Source organism: Nyctereutes procyonoides, unplaced genomic scaffold (genome assembly GCF_905146905.1).
Source record: "Nyctereutes procyonoides isolate TBG_1078 unplaced genomic scaffold, NYPRO_anot_genome, whole genome shotgun sequence".
Classification (NCBI taxonomy): domain Eukaryota; kingdom Metazoa; phylum Chordata; class Mammalia; order Carnivora; family Canidae; genus Nyctereutes; species Nyctereutes procyonoides.
Window position 1 is genome coordinate 47,058,509 of NW_026575135.1, and position 23,088 is coordinate 47,081,596.

The window sequence follows — 23,088 nt, forward strand, 5'->3', positions numbered from 1 at the left end:
CTCTAGACAGGATTCTAGCCTGAAGCAGGATTTGGGTTTGGGGTAGGAAGAGTAGGGGTGGGAAGAAGATGTGATGCTAATAAGTTCAGAGATTTGACTATTTCGCTGAACTGGACATTCTAATTACTGAATTGAGACTGTGTTTGAACCTTAATATGACAGTAGGACTGTCTATTAAGAATGAATAGAGGGATGCCTGGGTGGCTCAGTGGGTCCCAGAAAGGCATATAGGCATCTATCTGCCTTTGGCTCAGGGTGTGATCCTGGGTCCGTGATCCCTGTGGGCAGCCTGCTTCTCCCTCTGCCAATGTCTCTGTTTCACTGTGTCTCTCATGAATAAATAAATAAAATCTTTAAAAAAAAAAAAGAATGCCTGGGTGACAGGCACTGAAGGGGGCACTTGACGGGATGAGCACTGGGTGTTATGTTATATGTTGGCAAATCGAACTCCAATTAAAAAATACATAAATAAACAAACAAACAAATAAATAAAATCTACATTAAAAAATAAATAAAATGTTATACTTGAGAACTTAAAAAAAAAGGAAAAGTATAAGAGGCAGAAGTTGAATCAAGGGATGACATATAGAGACAATTAATGTTTTGATCACCAACTATACTTGAGGTTGTGGACTACACCATTTTTATTTCTGGCTGTATTTCCTTATCATGGTCATTTCAGCTCACACTCAACCCATACCAGCAAACTCATTCTCTTCCTTACCACTTTCCTGTTTCCCACCTCCTCATTTCTGTTTCTGAGAGCATCATTTTCCCCAGTGTCTCAGGCTCAATATCTAGGAGTTAATCTTGATTGTTTAGGCATCAAGTCTTTTGAATTTTCTTTCTCATTGGATTCTCTGGCTCCATCACTCACTGATTGTGGGGTCTGGCATAAAGTAGGAGATGTGTTCTGAGATGTCTACAACCCACTTTTCTGCTGTTTCCATGGTAGCCCCTGATGAAGATGTTTGTATTTATATTATGCTAATGTGACTCCATGATCATAGCTGAATGGACCAGCAATCAAGAACAACTTGACAGGTAGATATGCTGGGGCAATCTAATTCTCTCTCAAAAATGTGAACCCAATACAAGTTTTTTTGTTGAGCAACTTTGAGAAAGTTTTTATTCCTAGTGACCAAACCAGCTCTAAAGGGAACAGAGTCAACATTTAATCCCTCTGAGTCTTAATCTTCATATTTATAACATTTAATTCCTACTCTATTATTTGTTCTAGTGGTGGCATACTAGGCAATTTACTAGTTCTAAGCAGGGTCATTTTAATTTTTAAAAAAATGTTTAATGTTTTTGTTTAAGTTCCTGTTAGTTAACATAGAGTGTTGGTTTCAGGTGTACAATATACGGAGTCAAGTATACTGCACAATGAAGGGATAATCAACAAGACTGAAAGGCAACTAACAGAATGGGAAAAGATATTTGCAAGTGCCATATCTGATTTTTTTTCTTATGGTAAACTTTTTTTCATTGATATTTCATTTGACATTATTTCCAGGAAGGTCCGTGCTCTAAGATGAACCAAAGAACAGAAATCCTAAAGCTTTTAAGAGACTTTTTCACACTATTCTGAGTAGGGCAATGTTGATATCTAACATTTTACCCCTTGAAGCTTTACCTATAGATACAGGAAGAAGAGATAACATCATAGACAAGAATCAAACTGTATGAGAGTATAAGAAGCTCCTCTCGGGTTACATACCACCCACCTCTTTAAGATTGTAATGGTAATTGACTGATTTCTTCCCCTGTAAGTTTCAGTGTGATTTTTGTTTTAAGTAAAATGTCAGAATATGTGAACATGCTGCACTTGTTTCTCTTAATACACTAAAAATAGAAGTTTTTAAATTCTTCATGAGTCCAAGCTGGGACATGACCACTACTATAGTAGGACTACTACTACTCCTTTTTGAAGCTGAATAATATTCCATTGTGTGATTATTATCAATTGTTTCTACTTGTGGACTATTTATAAACAAGGCTGCTACAAACATTTGGTAGGAGGGTTTTTGTGTGTGTGTGTGTGTGTGTGTGTGTGAATGTTTTCATTTCTTTTTGGTCTACACCTAGGAGTAGAATATGGGTCATAGTATCTTTTTGAGGAATCAATAAACCGTTTTCCACATTGAATGTACCATTTTACCTTTTCATAAATATTGTGTGAAGGTCTCCATTTTTTCACATCCTTGCCAACAATTATTGTTTTCCTTTTTAACTTTTTTTCCCCCCCGGTAGGTATAAAGTGTTTTTTTTTTTTTAATTAATTTTTTTTCAAACAATTTTATTTTCAAAATGGAAATAACTATTTTTCTCATTATCTTTGTTGTTATAATGCTTTCAGATAATGCAAATAGCTACCAAGATAAAAATGAAAATTGTTCATGACTCCACTCACCCAATGATAACAACTGTTAGCTTTTGGAGGAGGGCAATAGTTTGAAGGGCTATTTCAGCTAGGTTGTGAAATACCTACATTGTTAAGTATATCTTTGTAGGGACAGAAGTTCTTGTTTGCCAGAGTTTTGAATAAATACTGTCTAATTCTTGAAAATCACCCAGTTTCCCCTTCCCTACCTCCTGTTTACACAATCTTCAGATAATTGCTTAGAAACAGTTTTATTTAGTTAAATGCTTCTCCCATCCAGATTATGGCTTACAAGTGAGAAAACACATAGTCATTTATTGAGCTTGTATGAGACACCAGGCATGGTAATAAGGCATCTTCATTTTATTGCCTTTAATAATCAAAACAGGTCTGTGAGGAACGTCTTACTGTCATCCCACTTCATGGACTGAAACAGGGGCTGAATGATGTTAAAAGTAACTTACTAATAAATTTAAGACCATGACTTTCCAGCCTGGGTCTGGCAACTGAAAACTATTTGTTTTTTAAAATTTCAACATGCAACATCGTTTGGTGGGTTACTTTATTCTATTACAGTTTTTATTAATTCAGTTAATCGTATATTTTAAGCAGTCAGTGGTAAATAACTATAAGGACAGATCAATAAGAAACTGAATAAGCTAAAACATTATAAAAATACAGTTATTAATTACTGATACTGTAACGCCTATTAAATATCTTTAAACATTCTGACAGTTTTATTGAAACTTAATAGACAATCAATAAACATAATTTAAGATGGACATTTTGATAAGTTTTGAAATATGAGTGCTCCTGAGACACCACCATAGTACAGTCAAGATAGTGAGCATGTCAGTCATGCCCAGAAGTTTCCTTTTACCCTATTGTTATTACTCCTTTCTTTTCTGCTCCCATGTACTCCTACCCTCAACCACTAATGTGCTATTACTATAGATTAACTTGCATAATCTAAATTTTTTATAAATAGAATCATTTAGTATGCACTCTTTTCTTTTTAATCCAGCCCTTTCACTCAGCTTAATTATTTTGAGAGTTATCCATGTTGAAGTGAATCTCAATAGTTTGTTTTTATTGGTGAGGAATAATTTTATTGTATAGATACACTGTAGTTTCTTTATCCATTTCTTTTATCATTCCAGTGGATGGATATTTGGGTTCCAGTTTTTTACTGTTATTAAAAAAACAGATATGAATATTCCTGTCTTTGTATGGAGATATTCTTTTATTTATTTTGGGTATATACTTAGGAGTGAAATGGCTAGATCATATGATATATGTATGTTCATTTATTTTAAAATATTTTAAAGAAACATGTATAAACTACATGCCTTAAAATGCATCCATTTTGAATGTACAGTTCAATGAATTTTGATTTACAGAGTTATATATAACCACAGTCCAACATTAGGAAATTTTCGTCACCTTAAAAACACCTGCTTCTATCCTTAGCTCCAGGCAACCACTAATCTACTTTGTGTTTCTATAGATTTGCTGTTTCTGGCTTGAGGGCTGGAATTGGAGTGGACCAACAAGGGTATGTGTGGGGAGGGACTAAAGCAGGCTGTACTCAGCTGCCTGGTGGGGTGGGGGTGGGGTGGATAGCTGGGGTTGGTATGGGCCAAGGGCTCAGGGCAATCTGGGGTGGCCCTACTAGTTCTGCTAGGGCTCCTGGATCATGTTTCCTCTGTGCTATCAAGGTGTAGAGGGAATGTAAAAAATAGCAGTTGCTAGAACCCCTGACCCAGGAGAGAGAGAGTTCCAGCAGTTTCTAGTTTGGCAGATGCTCTAGAGTTAGTATATAGATTTCTTTAACTTAATTTAAAAAAAAAGGGGGGGGGATCCCTGGGTGGCGCAGCGGTTTGGCGCCTGCCTTTGGCCAGGGGCGCGATCCTGGAGACCCGGGATCGAATCCCATATCGGGCTCCCGGTGCATGGAGCCTGCTTCTCCCTCTGCCTGTGTCTCTGCCTCTCTCTCTCTCTCTGTGACTATCATAAATAAATAAAAATTTAAAAAAAAAAAAGATTTCTTTAACTTACTAGTTGTCCTTGTAACTGCTGTGTCTTACTGTGCCCAGAGAGGTGAGTCGGTGTGGCAATGACTCATTGATAGCCCTGCTGCTTCGGGTTGCTGTCTGAGGAGTGATATTACCGTAATTACTGTGTTGTCATCTCTCTTACCCTTCTCTTTGGCTTCCCAATCATCTGTTGTACAGAAGCTGTTCAGTTAGCCCTCAGTTCTTCAGGAGGAATTGCTGTATATATAGATGTGTAGATTTTGTGTTTCCTTGGGAGGGGATGAATTCAGGGGTTCCTATGCTGCTAGCTTGTACTGCCTCATTTTATTTTATTTTTTTTGCATATGGATACGCAGTTGTATGTGTACCGTTTGTTGATAAGACTATCCTTTTCCCACTGAATTACCTTTGCATTCTTATAAATAATCATTTATGTATATATGATTAAATCTGTTTCTGAACTCTGTATGCTATTTCACTGCAAATACATGTCTATCTTTATGGAAATACCATATTGTCTACATAAATATAAACTTTTTAAAAAAATATTTTGTTTATTTATTCATAAGATACACACAGAGAGAGGCAGAGACATAGGCAGAGGGAGAAGCAGGCCCCATGCAGGGAGCCTGATATGGGACTCGATCCTGGGATTCCAGGATCACACCTGGGCCACCCAGGCATCCCCACATAAATGTAACTTTATAGTAAATCTTAAAAGTAGGTAGTAGAGGCTTCTGATGTTCTTTTTTTTTTTTCCAAAATTTTTTGGCTATTCTAAGTCCTCTGCATTTCCGTATAAATTTTAAAATCAGCTGGGGATTTTGACTGGTATTATACAAAATCTATATACCAACTTGGAGAAAATGGACATCTTTACCATACTGCATCTTCTGACCCATAAACAAGGTATATTTCTCCACTTATTTAGATCATCTTTAATTTCTTTCAGTTGTGTTTGGTTGTTTTCAGTGTATAGGCCTTGTACATCTTTGTTGGGTTTCTCCGTAAGTATTTAAAAAAATTAATTGTTTTATAAATGGTATTTAAAATTTTTCAATTTCTAGTTGTCTTTGGTTATTATATAAAATACAATTGATTTTTGTGTACTGATACTGTAGCATTCTGCATCCTTGCTAAACTCATTAGTTATGTTAGCTTCTTTGTAGATTCCACTGGATTTCTTACATGGATGATCATGTTGTTTTTATTTTTATTTTTTATTTACTTATTTATTTTAAATAAGCCCCACACCCAACATGGAGCCCAATATAGGGCTTGAATTCATGATCCTGAGATCAAGGCCTGAGCTGAGATCAAGAGTCAGCACTTAATCAAATGAGCCACCCAGGTACCCCAATCATGTTGTTTTTAAATAAAGGCAGTTTTACTTTTTCTTTTCTAATCTAGATTACTTATTTCTTTGTCTTGCATTATTGCAATGACAAGAACCTCTAGTAAAATTCTGGATAGAAGTAGACTGAAGTCCTTTTATTGTTCTTGATCTTAATCAATCTCCTATTCAGTCTTAGACTGTTAATTATGATGTTAGCTGTAAGTTTGCTTTGGTCTATGCCCTTTATCAAGCTGAGGAAGTTCCGTTCTATATTTCTTTAATATACATATCCTTATATATTATATATCTACTTTTTATATTTGTGGGTTTGATTAAAACTTTAGCATATAGATTTTTGAATTCTTGTGTCTATGGTCATGAAAAATATTGATCCGTATTTTTCTTTTCTTGTAATGTCTTTGGTTATGATATCAGGAAAATACTTGCCTCATAAAATAGGTTCAATAGAATTCTCTACTCTTCAATTTTTTGATAGAATTTGTTTCGAAGTCATACTCTTTCTTCCTTTAAATGTTTAAAAGAATTTGCCAGTGAAGACTGGAGATTTTCTTTATAAGAAGATTTTAAACTACAAATTCACTTAAAAAATTGTTATGGGGTGCCTGGGTGGCTCAGGCGTTGGGCATCTGCCTTTGGCTCAGGTCGTGATCCTGGGGTTCTGGGATCAAGTCCTGTATCAGACTTCCTGCAGGGAGCCTGCTTCTCTCTCTGCCTATGTCTCTGCTTCTTTCTATGTGTCTCTCATAAATAAACAAATAAAATCTTTTAAAAAATGGATATAGAGCTATTCATATTGCCTATTTCTTCTTGAGTGAGTCTTAATATTTTGTACCTTTTAAGGAATTTCTCTATTTTTACTAAAATTACCAAAGTATTGTCTATGGTATTTTCCTTTTCATCCTTTTAATATCTTTAGAAACTATACTAATAACCAACTCTCTTATTGATACTGGTAATTTGTGTTATTTCTTTTTGTTTTCCCGATCGGTCTGGCTAAAGGCTTATCAAATTTATTATTTTTTCTCTGATCTCCAGCTTTTGGTTTCATTGATTTCTCTATTGTTTTTCTGATCTACTTAATAGTAACAAATTATTATATAATGTTTTAGTTTTTCCTGTATCTTGGGACATCTATATTTTTATCCAGTTATCTTTTTGAAGAAATATGGATCTTTTCATTTTTACTGTTAAATTTGTTATATTTATAATGTAATATTTCATACATATGAAAGACTATCTATAACTGGTAGGTTAAGAAGTACAATAAAATAAAAACCTATGAACTTGGTGGATTACTTCTATACCTGTCAGATTGCAGGGTAACTTATATTAAATTGTAGAGGGGGGCATCTGGGTGGTGCAGCCAGTTGAGCATCCAACTCTTGGTTTCAGCTCAGGTCCTGATCTCAGGGTTGTGAGATCAAGCCCTGTGTTGGGTTTCATTTGAGCATGGGTTCTGCTTGAGATTTTCTCTCCCTCAGTTCCTCATGCTCATGCTCATACACTCTCTAAGCTGAATAAATAAACCTTAAAAAAAAGTTGTAGAGGAAGTTGATTGTGTTTTTCTATGTACTAATTGTACCTAAGAAAAGTTGTTCTTAATATTAAGTCAGATTTGTCTGCCTTTTAAAGCTAACATTCACTGAGTGCTTTCTACATTTTTTATCAGTGTCCTAAGAAGCAGGTGTTGCTATCATCTCTTCTATAGTTGAAGTTTGCTTCAAGCCACATTCAACAGAAAACCCAACTCTAGCTTAAACACACATGGGTTTATTTTTCCCTCTCAATAAGAAAGTTTACAATTAACATTACAAGACTAGAATGGCAGAAAACAATTTTGTTTGTTTACATATGTATGTAATCTCTACACCCAGCATGGGGCTCAAACTCACCATCCTGAGACAGAGTTGCAGGTTCTTCCAACTGAGACAGCCAGTGGGTAGAGGAGAGGGTAGGAGAGAGAGAGAGAGAATCTCAAGCAGGCTCCATGCCCAGTGTGGAGCCCAACATAGGGCTCGATCTCCTGACCCTAAGATCATGACCTGAGCCAAAACTAAGAGTGAGGCACCAGGCACAGGCACTAGTCTTCTTTTTTCATATGGTCGTATAACACTTTATGTTGATAGGCCCTGGATTTTCCAACCATTTCCTAATTATTATTAGTTCTTTCAATAGATTTCTGTTGAAATACATCTTTTCTTGTATTTAAAAATGTGTCTTTATTTTTCAAATTTATTTTTATTTTTTAAGTTTTAATTTTAATTAGTTGGTGCTCATTACAAGTGCACTACTTACTCCTCATCTCCTATTTCACTCACTCCCCCCCCCTCTTTTTGGTAACCATCAGTTTGTTCTCTGTACTTAAGAGTCTGTTTGTTGGTTTGTTTCTTTTTTTTCCTCTTTGCTTATTTGTTTTGTTTCTTAAAGTCCATATATGAGTGAAATCATATGGTATTTGTCTTTCTCTGACTGACATATTTTGCTTAGCTTTAAACTCTCTAGCTCCGCCTATGTTGCAAATGACAAGATTTCATTCTTTTTTATGGGTGAATAATATTCCAGTGTGTGTGTGTGTATCACATCCTCTTCATCCATTCATCAATCAATGGACACTTGGGTTGCTTCCATATCTTGGCTATTGTAACTAATGCTGCCATAAATATAGGTATGCATATATCCCTTTGAATTAATGTTTTTGTATTATTTGGGTAAATACCCAGTAGTGTGATTGCTGGTTTGTAGGGTGGTTCTATTTTTAACTTTTTGAGGAAGCTCTATACTGTTTTCCAGAGTAGCTGCACCAGTGTGCATTCCCACCAACAATGCAAAAGGGTTCCCCTTTCTCTATATCCTTGCCAAAACCTATTGTTTCTTGTGTTGTTGATTTTAGCCATTTTGACAGGCATAAAGTGTCTCATCGTAGTTTTGATTTACATTTCCCTGATGCTAAGTAGTGATGAGAACCTTTTCATGTATCTGTTGTCCATCCATATGTCTTCTTTGGAGAAATGTTTGTTCATGTCTTCTGACCCATTTTTTTTAGTTGGATTATTTGATTTTTCACTGTTGAGTTTTATAAGTTCTTTATATATTTTGGATACTAACCCTTTATTTGATATGTCATTTGCAAATATCTTTTCCCAATCCGTAGGTTACCTTTTAGTTTTGTTGATTGCTTTCTTTGCTATGTAGAAGCTCTTTATATTAATGTAGTTCCAATAGTTTATTTTTGCCTTTTTTTTTTTTTTTTGCTTTCCTTCAGGAGACATATCTAGAAAGAAGTTTCTATGGACAATGTCAGAGAAATTACTGCCTGTGTTCTCTTCTAGGATTTTTATGGTATCTAGTTTCACATGTAAGTCTTTATTCCATTCTGAATTTATTTTTGTTTATGGTGTAAGAAAGTAGTTTAATTTCATTCTTTTGCATGTTGCTATCTAGTTTTCCCAACGCCATTTGTTGAAAAGACTGTCTTTTTCACATTGGATATTCTTTCTTCTTTGTCAAAGATTAATTCACTATATAATTATGGGTTCATATCTAGATTTTCTATTCTGTTCTGTTGATCTATGTACCTATTTTTGCATCATTACCATACTGTTTTGATGACTACAGCTTTATAATATAACCTGAAGTGTGGAATTGTGATGCCTCCAGCTTCACTTTTCTTTTTCAAGATTGCTTTATCTATTCAGGGTCTCTGTAGTTCCACACAAATTTTAGGATTATTTTAGTTCTGTGAAAAATGCTATTGGTATTTTAATAAGGATTGCACTAAATGTATAGATTGCTTTGGGTAGTATAGGCAGAAAATTGTGTCTTTACAAGTGATTTCTAGAAATAGAATTGAAATAAGGGCCATTTGCACCTTTTTTCTGTGACTTGTCCATATCTCGTCCTTTTTTTTTTTTCTGTAGGGTTATTGGCTGTTTCTCTATTTTTAAGAAACTATATATTAAACACATAACTGTTCATGGTTTAATTGCAATTATTTTTCTCGTGTAACATTTTGCTTTTGATTTAAAGATATATATGATCAGTTTAACAATATTTTTATTAACTGCATCTGGAATTTGAGTCATAGTTAGCAAGGTCTTCTACTATTAACAAATATTAGAAGATTTTTCCATCATTTCACTTTTTATATTTAGATCTCTTTCTCTTAGTATCAGTGTGATACATGAACATAATTTTGTTTTTGTCCTTATGGATATCCAATTAACCCAATATCTCCATTACAAAGATTTCCTTTTCCATGCTTAACTGAGATGTCATCTTTATCATACACTAAATTTGCACATGCATTTGAGACTATATAATGTTTTTCTATCTAATTTGTGTATCTGTCCATTCCTTCATCAATACCACATCACAGAGATTTTAAAACATAATTGAATAAGTTCTAGATATTTTAATATTTTAGAGAAGAATTTTTTCTTTTTCACTTTTTGTTTTTTCCAGCTGCTAGATAGAGGCTGTCCCCAGTTTTGGTCTCACGGTGCCTTTCCATCTTCCAAGCCAGTGATGACTAGTCAAATCTCTCTCACATCATAAAGTGACTGACTCTTTTGCCTTCTTTTCCCACATTTAAAGGATCTTTGTGATTGCATTCACTCCATTCTGATAAGCCAGTATAATCTCTTTATTTATTTTAAATTTTTATTAAATTTTAGTTAACATACAGTGCAGTATTGGTTTCGGGGTAAAATTCAATGATTCATCATTTACATACAACACCCAGTGCCCTCTTTAATACCCATCACCCATCTAGCCCATCCCCCACACACCTGCCTTCATCAACCCTCAGTTTGTTCTCTATCATTAAGAATAACATATGGTTTGTTTCCCTCTTCCTTTTTTTCTTTCCCCCATTCCCATATGTTCATGTGTTCTCTTCATTAAATTCCACATATGAGTGAGATCATATGATACTTGTCTTTCTTAGACTGATTTATTTCAGTTAACATAATACACACTAGATCCACCCACATCATTGCAAATGTAAGATTTCTTTTTTTTTGATAGCTGAGTAATATTCCTATATATATATATTTAACACCTCTTCTTTATCCATTCAGCAGTCAGTGAACATTAGGGTCTCTCTATAGCTTGGCTATTGTTGATAATGCTGCTATAAACATCAAGTTGCATGTACCCCTTCAAATCTGTATTTTTGTATCCTTTGGGTAAATACCTAGTAGGGCAATTGTTGGATTTAATTCTATTTTCAACTTTTTGAGGAACCTCCACACTGTTATCCAGAGTGGCTGCACCACTTTGCATTCTCACCAACAGTGCAAGAGACAAACCTATATTTTTAATATGCTGGGTAGTGATTCATGTATTCTCTTTATGGGAGTAACTTATGGGCTAGGGACTGTAACTGGACATGGACAAATATTTCATCATCTTGGCATCTCAACAGGAAGCACCTCATTGATTCTAACTCTACCAATTGGCTTTAACTTTTATCTCTTGCATCTGTTTCTCAGATTCCTAAACCCTCTAACCCCAACCATGACTATTAAGGAATTTGTAGTAAGTGAATTGATCCCCTTTTGCCTGGGACCTGCAGAGGGAACCTATTTAACATGAGCTTGGGAATGGATATATGAACAGACCAAGGTGGGTACTAGGATATGGGGATTGACTATTCAGTCCTATGTCATTCTCAAATGAGAAACTCACATTGGTGTCTCTGACCTTTGGCAACTGTGTACTGCAGAGTTGGAGTTTTAGTACACAAATGGTACAGGTTTTAAGTCCCATGTAGACAAGGAGCATAGTTTAGTTTTTGTTTTGTTTTGTTTTTCTGGTGCTTTCGTAGTACTTAGCAAAGTCCAAAATACATGACATGTGTTTAAGGAGCAACTGCTAGAGGACAAGATTTCTGAGCTATACAGGTGATTGTATGATGGGGGGAAGGAATTTTGGGACAAGCCTGGCCCAATCCCCACTTGAGTACCCTAGCTTAAGATTCCTTTATCTATCATACAATTTCTTGGCATGAGGCACAAGGGTTGAAATTGTTTTTGTTTTTTGACTTGTTTTGTTTTGCAGATGTGGGGGTTATAAGTCAATTATTTTTAGCTTTAATCAAGCTTTTGCATTCTAAATAGCAACTTTTTTTCAAAATTCCCTGAATTTCAAATCTTACTTTTCTTTTCCAATTCCAAGCCATATTATTCATTCAAATAAAATTTTCTTGGTAGTATTTCAAGGTATCCAATAAAGGCATAAAAATCTAAGAAATATATATAAAAATGAGGGAAAAGTAAGTTTTGACATTATTGTTATTTCTGATACAATGAAATGAACAAATTCCTTCCAGGAATGTGTGTGTTATGGGCCATCAAAACACATGAAAGTAAGTCACAAAAATCCACCACACATCTGAATATTTTAATCAAATAATACTCTCCATAGTGATGGTGGAAAGTATTTTTTTTAAAAAGGAAAATTGAACATGAGAAATCAAATACTCAGGTTGAAAGATACCTAACTGAGTCAGAAGTCAGGTTAAAGTTCCTTTTGCAGGTGTATATTGACTGATCTCAGGTACAAGTGGCTGAATAGCTCCTTTGTGCTGGCCACTTATGATGGGCACTGGGAGTACAAAGGTGAAAAAGACACAATCTCTTCTTTGGAATATCTTATTTAGTTTTGAATTACCAGACAAATGACCTACCCCAGATACCAACATCAGTGGATTAAGGTAAGATTGCTTTGACTTAAAAATTTCAGAATAGTTATTTTATGATAAAATCATCATGGCCTCACATACTTTTAAAAAATACAACTTGAGAATTTAATGTAATTAATATATTTAGTTACTTAAAACAAATCATTTCGAGTATATCATACAGATGTATATGGTCAACATTTAGTGTTTTTCTTTTTTTTTTGTTTTTTTTTTACATTTAGTGTTTTTCAGAGAAGATGATATATATTCTGCTTTTATTTTTGTCTTCATAATAAAACTGACAATGTAATGAAAGCTATATTGTTGTTTACAATTGTTTACCCTCACTCAGTAATTCTCAGCCTTTTTAATCTTATGTTCCACCATCATTATATCCAATAGATCTCAACAAATTAGAAATTAAAAAGCCAACACTTTCAGAAACAGTTGTATTTCATAAGTATTCTGTTACTAGTTTATCACTTATTGTCAATGTTAAGCCTATGAAAAAGTTATAGTAGAATTTAAGACTTAAAATAAGCAAAAATTATTCCTTTAGTAGTTGAAAAATCATATATGGTTGAGAATAAATTTTACTACCTTAGTAATGTAAAATACAAAGATGTTTAATAAAAAATATTCCCATCAATAGGCTTATGTGAAATTCTACATCAGAGAGACAAAATAGAAAAATATGTTGGTGTCCAGAGGTCAGGTGATATGGAATGGAGCTCATGGGGCACAAAATGTATATCAAGAACAGAGTTGGTCAAAAGAAATGAAGGAAGAAAAGTCAATAAATATTCCATAGTAAGCAGACTAATCAGGAAGGTGGACAAGAAAAACACTTGTACACATGGTAAGAAAGGATTATAAGAAATTTTGTTTAGGGTGACATGTATATCAAGTTACAGATCCCTGGAGCATAGTGTCAGAAAGACAGTATACAACGAACATAAGGGATAGCCAGTTATTAAAATTGTAATGTTAATGCTGTGTCCAATCTAGGTTCTAGTAGATAAGGGAACTTGTGGCCTCACCATGGTACTTGGATCCCATGGTACTTGGATGTCTTAAGGTATGTTGTGTCTCAGTGCTTTAAAATAATGTTTTAGTTTGTGAGATATTCGCAATGATTTCAATTATTTGTCTGAGATAAAATTTATTTTACTTCCTAATGTAAGAATGTCTTGCTAAATTTAACTCCATCTATAAAAATCAGCATTTTAAAAATGAAACAATTAGAAGTAAATTTATTTACTTTACAAATACAGGATTTATTTTTCTTAATTTTTTCAATTGTCTCTGTCATTTCACATATTTATATTATCTGCCTACCTGTGTAAGTATCTGAAATTTTGGGCATCTTCAAACAAATTTGGTGTTTTATTCCATTTGTGAAATGTTCAGTCTAAGTAGAGCTGATTGTCTTTTCACCAACAGCTCTACTGTTTGAACTTGTTTGGAACCAGGGAAAATTATGTCTCTATGTGGCTTTTTGAAATCCTTGTCTAAAATGAAACTTGGATTAAGGCCCTTCCTTGTCCCCAGAGGTCTCAGCAGAGCTTAATTAGATATTAAGCTCTTTCTTGACAGCAAGTAGAAAAAAGTAAGTCAGGTTGTATATTTTCTGAGGTCTCCTTAATAATACACTATTGAATATGTAGTGAGACAAGGGTAATAAAAAACAAAACTGAAGGATTATAAAAATGTATTTTACACATAGTAAGAAAAACATTCCATAGCATACTAAGTACTCTTTATTTCCCTTAAATGTTGTCTATCTCTTTATCTCTTATTCTTTCTCCAGTAGTAGCTATCTGGGCTACCCAACCTAGGATTGACAACTTTTTTCATCCCATTAAATTTAAGAGAGCTTAAATATGGTTTTCTCTATATATGAATCCTTAGTTTGGTCTCCTACTTTAATTAAAGCAAGGTGGTTATCCTTTACTCCTATAAACACTCCAGGATTGTTCTTACATTCGAATGAAACACATTTGGAAGACTTCCTATGAAGGAGGAAGAAGGCCTGGTCTGGCAATTGGTTTTCACATTTTTGTAGCTGAGGAAACAAGAAAGAAAGCAATTGGTATGTAAATGGGAAGTCCAAAGTCAACCTTACCTCCCTGTATTAGAAACTAAAGGGGAATGATTATAACTTAGTATCTTTGGCAAGACTACTTACTAAGTAGGGGATGGGAGTGGTAGAGAAGGAAGAAATGAGTAGGGAGGGCTGAAGTGGAGGGGGGTGATTTGATTTGATTCCCTTATAATCAGTATACCTTGAGAAACATTATAGCTTAGAATGACTGGATTTGGATGCAGCAGCTCAGGATTTGTGTGAAACTTTTGCCATGTACTATCTCTGAGACGTGCACATTGCTTTACTTCTCAAACCTCAATTTTTTTAGTCTAATCAGTTTTCTAGATTAGTCAACCTCCAACTTACCAGCAGATAATGTGAATGATATAAGTGATCATTATTTTAGGTTGATAAGTTTTGGGGACGGTTTGTTATACTGTAATATTTGAACAGTACAACAACTCCATTATAGAATTACTACAAGAATGAAAGGAAACTGCATGTAAAACATTTAGTACAGTAATTGGCATGTAATAGAGCTCTGTATGGGGTCAGCTCTTATTATTGAGTAGTTATATATGTCCAACTGTTATATACACTTAGGAATGTTTATTAAGGGAGATGCTGGTTACCATCCAGTGTTTATGTTAATACTTTAGCTGGCTGTATTAGATTTATAATTTTGTATTTATGTCATTTGTCATCTGTATTATAGTCTTATGTTTTCTTCCTGGTCCCTATCTTTGGCCTGAAGATATTTATATTGTTATATTGTTATATTGTTTCTGAAGATATTTATAGTTTTTCATCATGACCAATATTACACTGTAACTTACTAGCTGAAAAGACTATGCAGTGAATCCTATGATTAGAATGTGATTGTTATGCTTTCGTTGTAAATATTGGCATATGGAAATGTTTATGACTTTCCCTTTAGCAGGCTCAGAATGTAAAATTATTTTTGAATTTGCCTAAGAAAACTATATTTTATCAAGAAATACTTCCTGGAAGAACAAAGTTGTTCCTCAAGTCAAATAAAGAGGATTTGAGATAATTCTATATAGCGATGCTTCTCAAACTTTAACGTGCATATGAATCTCTTGGAGATTTGTTTAAATGCTGATTATGATTCAGTTGTGAGGAAGCCTGAAATTCTGCATATCTAACAAACTCCCAGGTGATGCTGCACTGCTGGCAGAGACCAAACTTTCAGTAGCAAGGCTATATATGCCATTTCCTTCCCTTCTGTACTCCAGAAGCAAGTTATTAGTAGTAACTTACTGTGTTTTACATATAATACACAAACAAAACTTCTTTGAAATATTCTGAATACGCAAATCTGTACAAATGTGTGGAATAAGTTACAGCAGTTAAATGCATATTTCTATTACCTCCACAGAATGTTCCTCGTTGTTGGCATGCAGCAAAAAATCTTTATCTTTTGTAGGACTCAGGTTTACCAATAACGTCTGGCCATCAACATCATCACCTTGCAATTAAAAAATAATAATTAAAAATGTAAATTATAAAGTTAAGAATTAACTCACTTTAATTTAAATAAATTTAACACCTAGGAAAAGAGTTCAAAATATGATGGAAAATAATTGCTTCATTACCCAACATATCCTTTAGAAGTATTTGTACCCAAATGAAACCAAAGAGTCATTGGACAATTTGGGGGTAATTTTAAGCTCCTTAATTTTCTTATATCCTTTCTGATTGTAGAACTGTGATTCTATTGGGTATTTGTCTGGGTGTCAGCTTCTCTGTCTGCATGTAAAGCCTCTGATAGTTGTCTCCCATCTACCCTCCTTGTATAATAGAACATTTCTCAGTCTGTTTTCTTGTAACTAAGTGTAGCAATGTGACTAAGTTTTGACCAAGATGAGGTGAATGAAGTGTCAGGTGCAACTTCAAGGTTTTATCCTTTATGGGAAAGAGAACTCATGCATCTGTCTTCCTCTGTCCTGCTGATTGGGCATTGCCATGGTAGCAAGTAATCTTGAACCATGTAGGTTTTGGCAGAGTCAAAGAGAAGGAGCAGGGTTAGTTGCTGGACAATCTGTTGAGCAAAACTGCCATTCCAGTCCTGGCTAAGATAAAAATAAGATTTTTGTAGCTTGAGCCACAATTATTCTGGATCTCTTTTAAATGTAAACCTTTATCCTAATTATTAAACTGCACAATCAATGGGAGGGAATAAATCCTCTAAGAATCTAAGATTTTACCATGAATGTGGGCTGGAGAGAAACTTTTGAGGCTGCTTTCCTTTTTCGTGGAGGATTTTTGGATTTGTCCTTACCTCAAATTCAAGAATTCAAGCACTACAGCTACCCAGCCCTCCAAATTACCTGTTTCATGTGAGGGGGATTGGGAATCATAATAACGGAATAACACCTTATCTGAAAGAGAATGCATAAAATCCCTTTGATGAGACAATTCTATCAAAAGGTTTCAATTTCAACATACATATAACTTCAGAAAATACCTTATTTTATTATATATCAATAAAAGCAAAACTTTTGTGATTTTAAGGTCTCAAAAATGTATAAGTATGCTCTGATAAATTCTCTAACACAGTTATTATTAAAATATTTAGCATATTTTTTTATAGCACTGGTATATTCCTTTACTTGAGGGTGTACTTTGGTGACATTGATAAGGCTAGAAAGATCTAGTAGGTAATTTAGCAATAGCAAATATGTGCTGTCTCTCCTTCCATCTTTTACAACAAATGCCACTTCTCAACATCAGCATTCTTCCCTAAAAAACCCTGACTAAGCTTCTGAATCCTCCTCAACTTAGTGGTATTTAGGCATTTGCTGCCAATTCATTGGAGTTAGTAGACAGCATTAAATCTATTTGCCATATCTGAGGTAAGCCAGTGTTTATGGTTTGGTAAATTTATTATTATTATTATTATTATTATTTTATTATTATTATTATTAAGAGAGAAAGAGAGTGGGGTGGGGTGGAGCTGGAGGGACAGGGGCCAAGGGAGAGGGAGAGAGAATCTTAAGTAGGCTTCACGCCCAGCACAAGCCTGATGTGAGGCTTGATCTCAAGACCCTGAGATCAATGACCTGAGTTGAAATCGAGAGTCAGAAGCTTAAACTGGGCCACCCAGACACCCCTTGGTAAATTTATTTTTTACTTTATTAGTCATCATTATATCATTATAGACAAAAGGAAATATTCTACCTTTCTCTTGGCCTTTTCTCAAGTCTTCTACATAGATCTCATAACTTCCATCCTCAAAAGCGAAAGTAATAGATTGATCATTGTATGTGCTCAGAGAAGCAGAATATTCTGTAACAAGTGAAAAGCTTGTCATTAAAAATTCAAAAAGACTTGTTCCCATGAACAATCTTTCACAATTAAAAGGAAATGCTTCCTTCAAGGCTTTTTTTTTTTTTCTTTCCAATTTGAGCTGCACTTTGCTCACCACTGTTGGATAGATAAAAGCCTTTGGCACAAGCTTAATGTAGCTCAAAGGGTAAGGTGTGCCACTTGAATGGGATTAAAGATGGTAGTCTCTTGTTTGAAAATCATAGGTATAGGTCATATTTGTGTGCTTATGGGAGGATTTGGTGGAGAGAAAGTAGCTGGAAAAGTGACAGACTTTGCCTGAGGAAGCCTCTGCTTTTTTGCTTCTTACGGTCAGGGGGACTGTGGACAAGAAGAGACTGTATTTTGATAGACATGGTTACATGAATACTCATCTGTAAGGTGTGGAGTTACTGAGGAACTTCCAACAGTACTGGAGGGTGTGTCTGTCCTCTGGCTAAATAACAGTATTCCTAACTTTTTAAAATATGTCCCAGCACACATAGAAAATGATAATATTTCTATGGCATGCTGGGATAAACTGGTGTAGAATTAGGTACTACCTATGTTGGTCCTGGAGAAAAAAATTATATTTTCTTTATTTTATAGAATTACGCTAGGAAAAATAATATACAAAACAGAAGCATGTTAAATATTGAGTCTGTATATGAAATTCTAAAGTAAAATGATTTAAAAATACTTAATGAGAAACTTGAGTATGCTTTTTGGAACTTAAGACATTTATAACAGGATTATGCTTGAAATAGCAATGTGCAATTCCTGGTCAAATTAATGATCTCTTCACTTCTTGATGGTCAGCATCAATTTGGACTTTATTTGCACAAGTAGGTAATACAACTTAAAGCCATTTTAACAATTATTTAGAATATTTAAGAATTGAAATTATATTTTTAAAATATAATAGTTCTTCATTTTCTTTTAGTGTCAAAATGATGAGGTTGCGGGGGGGATATGGTTGCCCCCCGACCCCAAAGGATAATATATTTTCCCCAGGAATAATGTATATGAGATTCCAATCCATAACAAGCATTTCAAAATAATGATAGAGGGCCAACTAAAGCCCTCTATCCCTGCCCACATTGTCAGGGCAGCTACTTTGTACCTAGTTTGAATACCACTAAATGGGTATGTGGGCAGCAAATAGGCAGAAGTTTCTGTTACACAAATAAGCATAGACATGGAGCTGCTTCCTAGAGGAGCACTTGCTGTGGTCCTGTGTCTATCTCCCTCCTCACACCCACACCACCCCTATCAGCAGTCATACCTTGGATACTTGGAACATTAGCTCTTCCAAAACATTTCTGTAACATAGGGACATCAGAGGTGAAATCTTTGTTCAGCTGCTGATGACAGGCAGTGAATACCAGACATTGCTTTCTGCACTTTTCAGCTACAGGACAGAGGGAGAGTAGGAGTGGACTGTCAGTTCCCACCCTGCCCAAACCTTTTTACCCCTCTTTGAGGATTCCCAGTCAAAGATACTTGCTGGGACTGACCCCCGGACTAAGCCTCTCCACAGTCTGAAGTGATCAATACCTCCTGCACACTTAAAACCCCAGTGGGGCATACCCATTGGAATCCAGGTGGAAGAAAGCTAGTTACCCATGGTCTCAACACCCCAAAAAATAACTGCTATTAACATTTTACTTTAATTCCTTTAAATGAAAAAAATCTCTTAAAAATATTGTAGATATATTTATAATTTTATATCCTCTATTTTCACTTAATATTATAACATACCCATTTCTCCCATGCTATAAAAACTCTTTATATAAAAAAAAACCTCTTTATATGTCCTATTGAAAATGGCTAAAAAATAGTTCAATATTCTTACTTTTTTTTTCAGAAGGAAAATTTGCTCAAGGGAAAAATTATATACCCAAAATGTTGTAAATAAAGGCAAATAGATGCCCATTAATATATTGAAGAAATACCAGGAAATGTATAGTTTCCCCTTACCTGTTCTTGGTGAATACCTTTTGGTGATTTCTTTCCTAAAGTAACAGGATGTCTTTTCTATGATAAGGCCAGAACGCAGTTGCATAAAGTACATCTGGCAAACTTTTTCAGGCTTCTGTTGGGATTCTAAACAATTGAAAAATTTTGAGACTGTTTCACTCCATCCATTTTTATCCTTTTATCTTTACACAAATCCTGAGTATACCAAACCAGGAAATCAACTAAAGGTCTGCAGTATCTTATCAGAAACCTTGGGGCCAGTTGTGTTTCAAAATTCACAGTTTTTTTAGATTTTAGAATTGTCATGTAGAGTATATGCTATTATATATGTCATACTCCCAACAGGGATTAGGGCAGTACTCACATCGTAAAAAATTAATACTGATTTTATAGTGAAATATAGGAACATTTACATAAGGTGAGATAAACATTTCATGTTGGTTCAGGTCAGAATTTAACTGTCAAATATAATAAGTTCAGATCATATTTTATTACCAAATAAGTTATGAAAAATTAGGTCTTTAGAAAAATTTTGGTTTTCAGAATTCTATATAAGGGAGTGTGGATCTACATCCAATATATATCATTCTTTGTCTGAGGGGGAACTTATATGACCATATGAAATCTATAATCTTTTTTACTTATCTGGAATACACTTTTAATAATTTTACAGGGATAGCTATAGTCTCTAGAGTTTATTGATATTAAAAATAATTGGTCCATGTTAAACAGGAGGAAAGGAACCTTTTCCCCTAAACTCCTAGGAGTTTCATGGTTTCAGGTCTTACATTTAAGTCTTTAATCCATTTCAGGTGAGTTTTTGTGAGTTCTTTTACATGTGAATATCCAGTTTTCTCAGCACAATTTATCGAAAAGACTATCTTTTCTCCTTTGAGTATTCTTGGCTCCCTTGTCAAATGTTAGGGTGTCCACGGTGGGCCAAGCACTGTGCTAGTAATTTTATATAATATTTCACTTAATCCTTTACACTAATATTACAAGGAAATTATTATTCTTCCTATTTTGCAGATGATGACCTAAGGCTCTTAGTAGTCATGACACTTGCCCAAGATTACAGGTTTCGTGAGAAGTTTTGACTCAAGTATGTCTAATATTAAAGCTACTCTTTCCATCCTTCCACCTAAGAAAAGAAAATGCTGTACTGCAATACAGTACAGTTCCTGTATTTAGGAACTGACATTATACAAATAAATCCAAGTTAAATCAGTTAAAAATTTAATCACCTATTTAGTAATACTTATTCAGTCAAAGAAAAAGTCTCAAACAAAAAAATAAATTTATTACTTGGGAATTCATAAAAGGCCTTTCATAGTGAAACAGAAAAGAAAATTGTAACACTGGAGTCATGGCATCTCAACTTTTAACATAGTAAGTGAATTATCAAGCAATTTGTACAATAGAGCCAATTTTCAATTATTCACAGTAGTTCAGAAAATGAAAATAGTTACTTGTGACTTTGAGATCCATTCTATGATTTTTTTCTAATTCTCTAAAAGATTTGCTTTCCTGATATGTTTTTCAAGGTTAGTAGTAGAGTTAACCTCTGTTATAGAGAATTCAAAATAATAGCTATCTTGCCTCCAGTTCAGATGGGCATCTACCTTTAAGTATCTTCAACTGTCTGAACAGGGCAAGACCCCTTAATTTTACTCACATTTATCCTGAAACTTCCCAACATTGCATTACAGCTTATAAATATCAACTATAGTATTTCATATTTATGTAGTGCTTTTACAATTGCAAAGATAATTTATAAAGCTAGGTGTGAGCCAACATTGAACTTGGTCTCCTGATAAGTAATCTACTATAATACTTTATTAACTGTAACACATCGTCTCTCCAGGCCCAAAGGGCATAAGGTAATATTGTAAGGATGCTCATTCCTTGTATGCTTATCTTTATGTTATAGTCAGAATCCCATGGGACATGACTGACAGGCATGTCTAATATTGAGAATGGACTCTCTGGAGAGCAGGATGTGGGTCTTGGGTAGTTAGAAGTAAGGGTACTGAGGAAGCATTATGGGTGTAGAAGTAGAGAGGGGCTAAAGATATTAATGTAGGGGCTAGCATCTAGTGGGACAAACACTGGGTATACTATATTGAGGCGCGATTACATTTGAAGTATTGAAGCTACTTAACATTGGGGAATTTGGAAGAAGGTATACTTTGGTGTTTGGGGAAGCTGAAAGTGTGATGTGAGGGTTGTGTTCTCAGATGGGAAGCACAAAGCTGGCATGGCCTTGGGGACTCTGTGGAAGAGAGTGCTCCACTGGGGTCAGAGGGTCAACGCAAGCTTATGTAAGGGCTGTTGTCACTTCCTATGTCTATATCTTGCCTGATGTCTGAGGGCAGTGTCTTAGCATGGCTTGTAAGGAAATTCTCATGAGTAATTTCATCATAGCAATAGCATGATGAAATCCCTCACGTAATTCTGGTGAGTAAATGGGAAGGGACCTGGAAATCTTCCTGTAGTTCTTCCACTGAAAGAGCCAGACTGTGGCTGATGGGAAAAACATAAGTGAATCACTCATCTTTCATTTCTTCCCCAAACACCTATTTCACCAAGGTTTCTTCTCACTGCTTACTACCCTTGATTTATCTGTGGCATTTGACTTTGGGAACCACATATTTCTTTAAAACTCTTCTTCCCCTATTGTCATGTCACCAGTCTTCTTAGGTTCTTGTTTTTCTCTGATCATCCATTTCTCTTTCTCTGTTAGTTTTTCCTTATCTGACTGCTCCTAAAATGTTTGTGCTCCTCAGTATTTGTCCTTTGCCTCTTCCTCTACTCAAGACTTTCTTTCTGGGCAATACTGCCTGCTCCAATGACTTCTGTCACCCCTAATATGCTGATGCCTCTCCAAACTGTAACTCTACCTTTGGTCTCTCTCTTGAGGCTTGTGTCTATTGCTTTTTCTTCACAGGGTATTTTGACTTCAGTTAGCTTGAGGCATCTCTGTATCTATCTGTGGAGAGTGTTCAGAATTCTGGACCTCTCTACCTAAATGACCTACATTTACCCCCATTCAAATATACTCATAATAAAAAAAATCTTTATTTTTCTCTACCTACTATATATATCCTTCCTGAATTCCTATCTTGAAAAAGTACCACTTTCTACCATTGTCTGCCCAATTCTTAGGTCATCCTGAAAGCTGAGAATCATCTATTTTTTCCTCTCTGTCCATCCTTCAATTTATTTGATCTGGCGTTA

The 23,088-nt window shown here is 34.8% G+C and overlaps 1 protein-coding gene across 2 annotated transcripts in view; it reads right to left on the reverse strand.

Annotated features, from left to right (window-relative positions):
* Positions 1 to 10,427: 10,427 nt before the first annotated feature.
* The window catches only part of IL33 (interleukin 33), a 38,738-nt gene continuing 26,077 nt past the window's right edge, over positions 10,428 to 23,088 (reverse strand). For both annotated transcript variants that reach the window (XM_055302803.1, XM_055302804.1), the window contains exons 3-8: positions 19,852 to 19,977; positions 19,157 to 19,282; positions 17,746 to 17,853; positions 16,896 to 16,946; positions 15,936 to 16,033; positions 10,428 to 14,523 (exon numbers count right to left, since the gene is read on the reverse strand). In XM_055302803.1, coding sequence (XP_055158778.1) covers positions 14,326 to 14,523; positions 15,936 to 16,033; positions 16,896 to 16,946; positions 17,746 to 17,853; positions 19,157 to 19,282; positions 19,852 to 19,977 — 707 coding nt within the window. In that variant the 3' untranslated portion in view covers positions 10,428 to 14,325. The remainder of the gene's footprint in view (positions 14,524 to 15,935; positions 16,034 to 16,895; positions 16,947 to 17,745; positions 17,854 to 19,156; positions 19,283 to 19,851; positions 19,978 to 23,088) is intronic.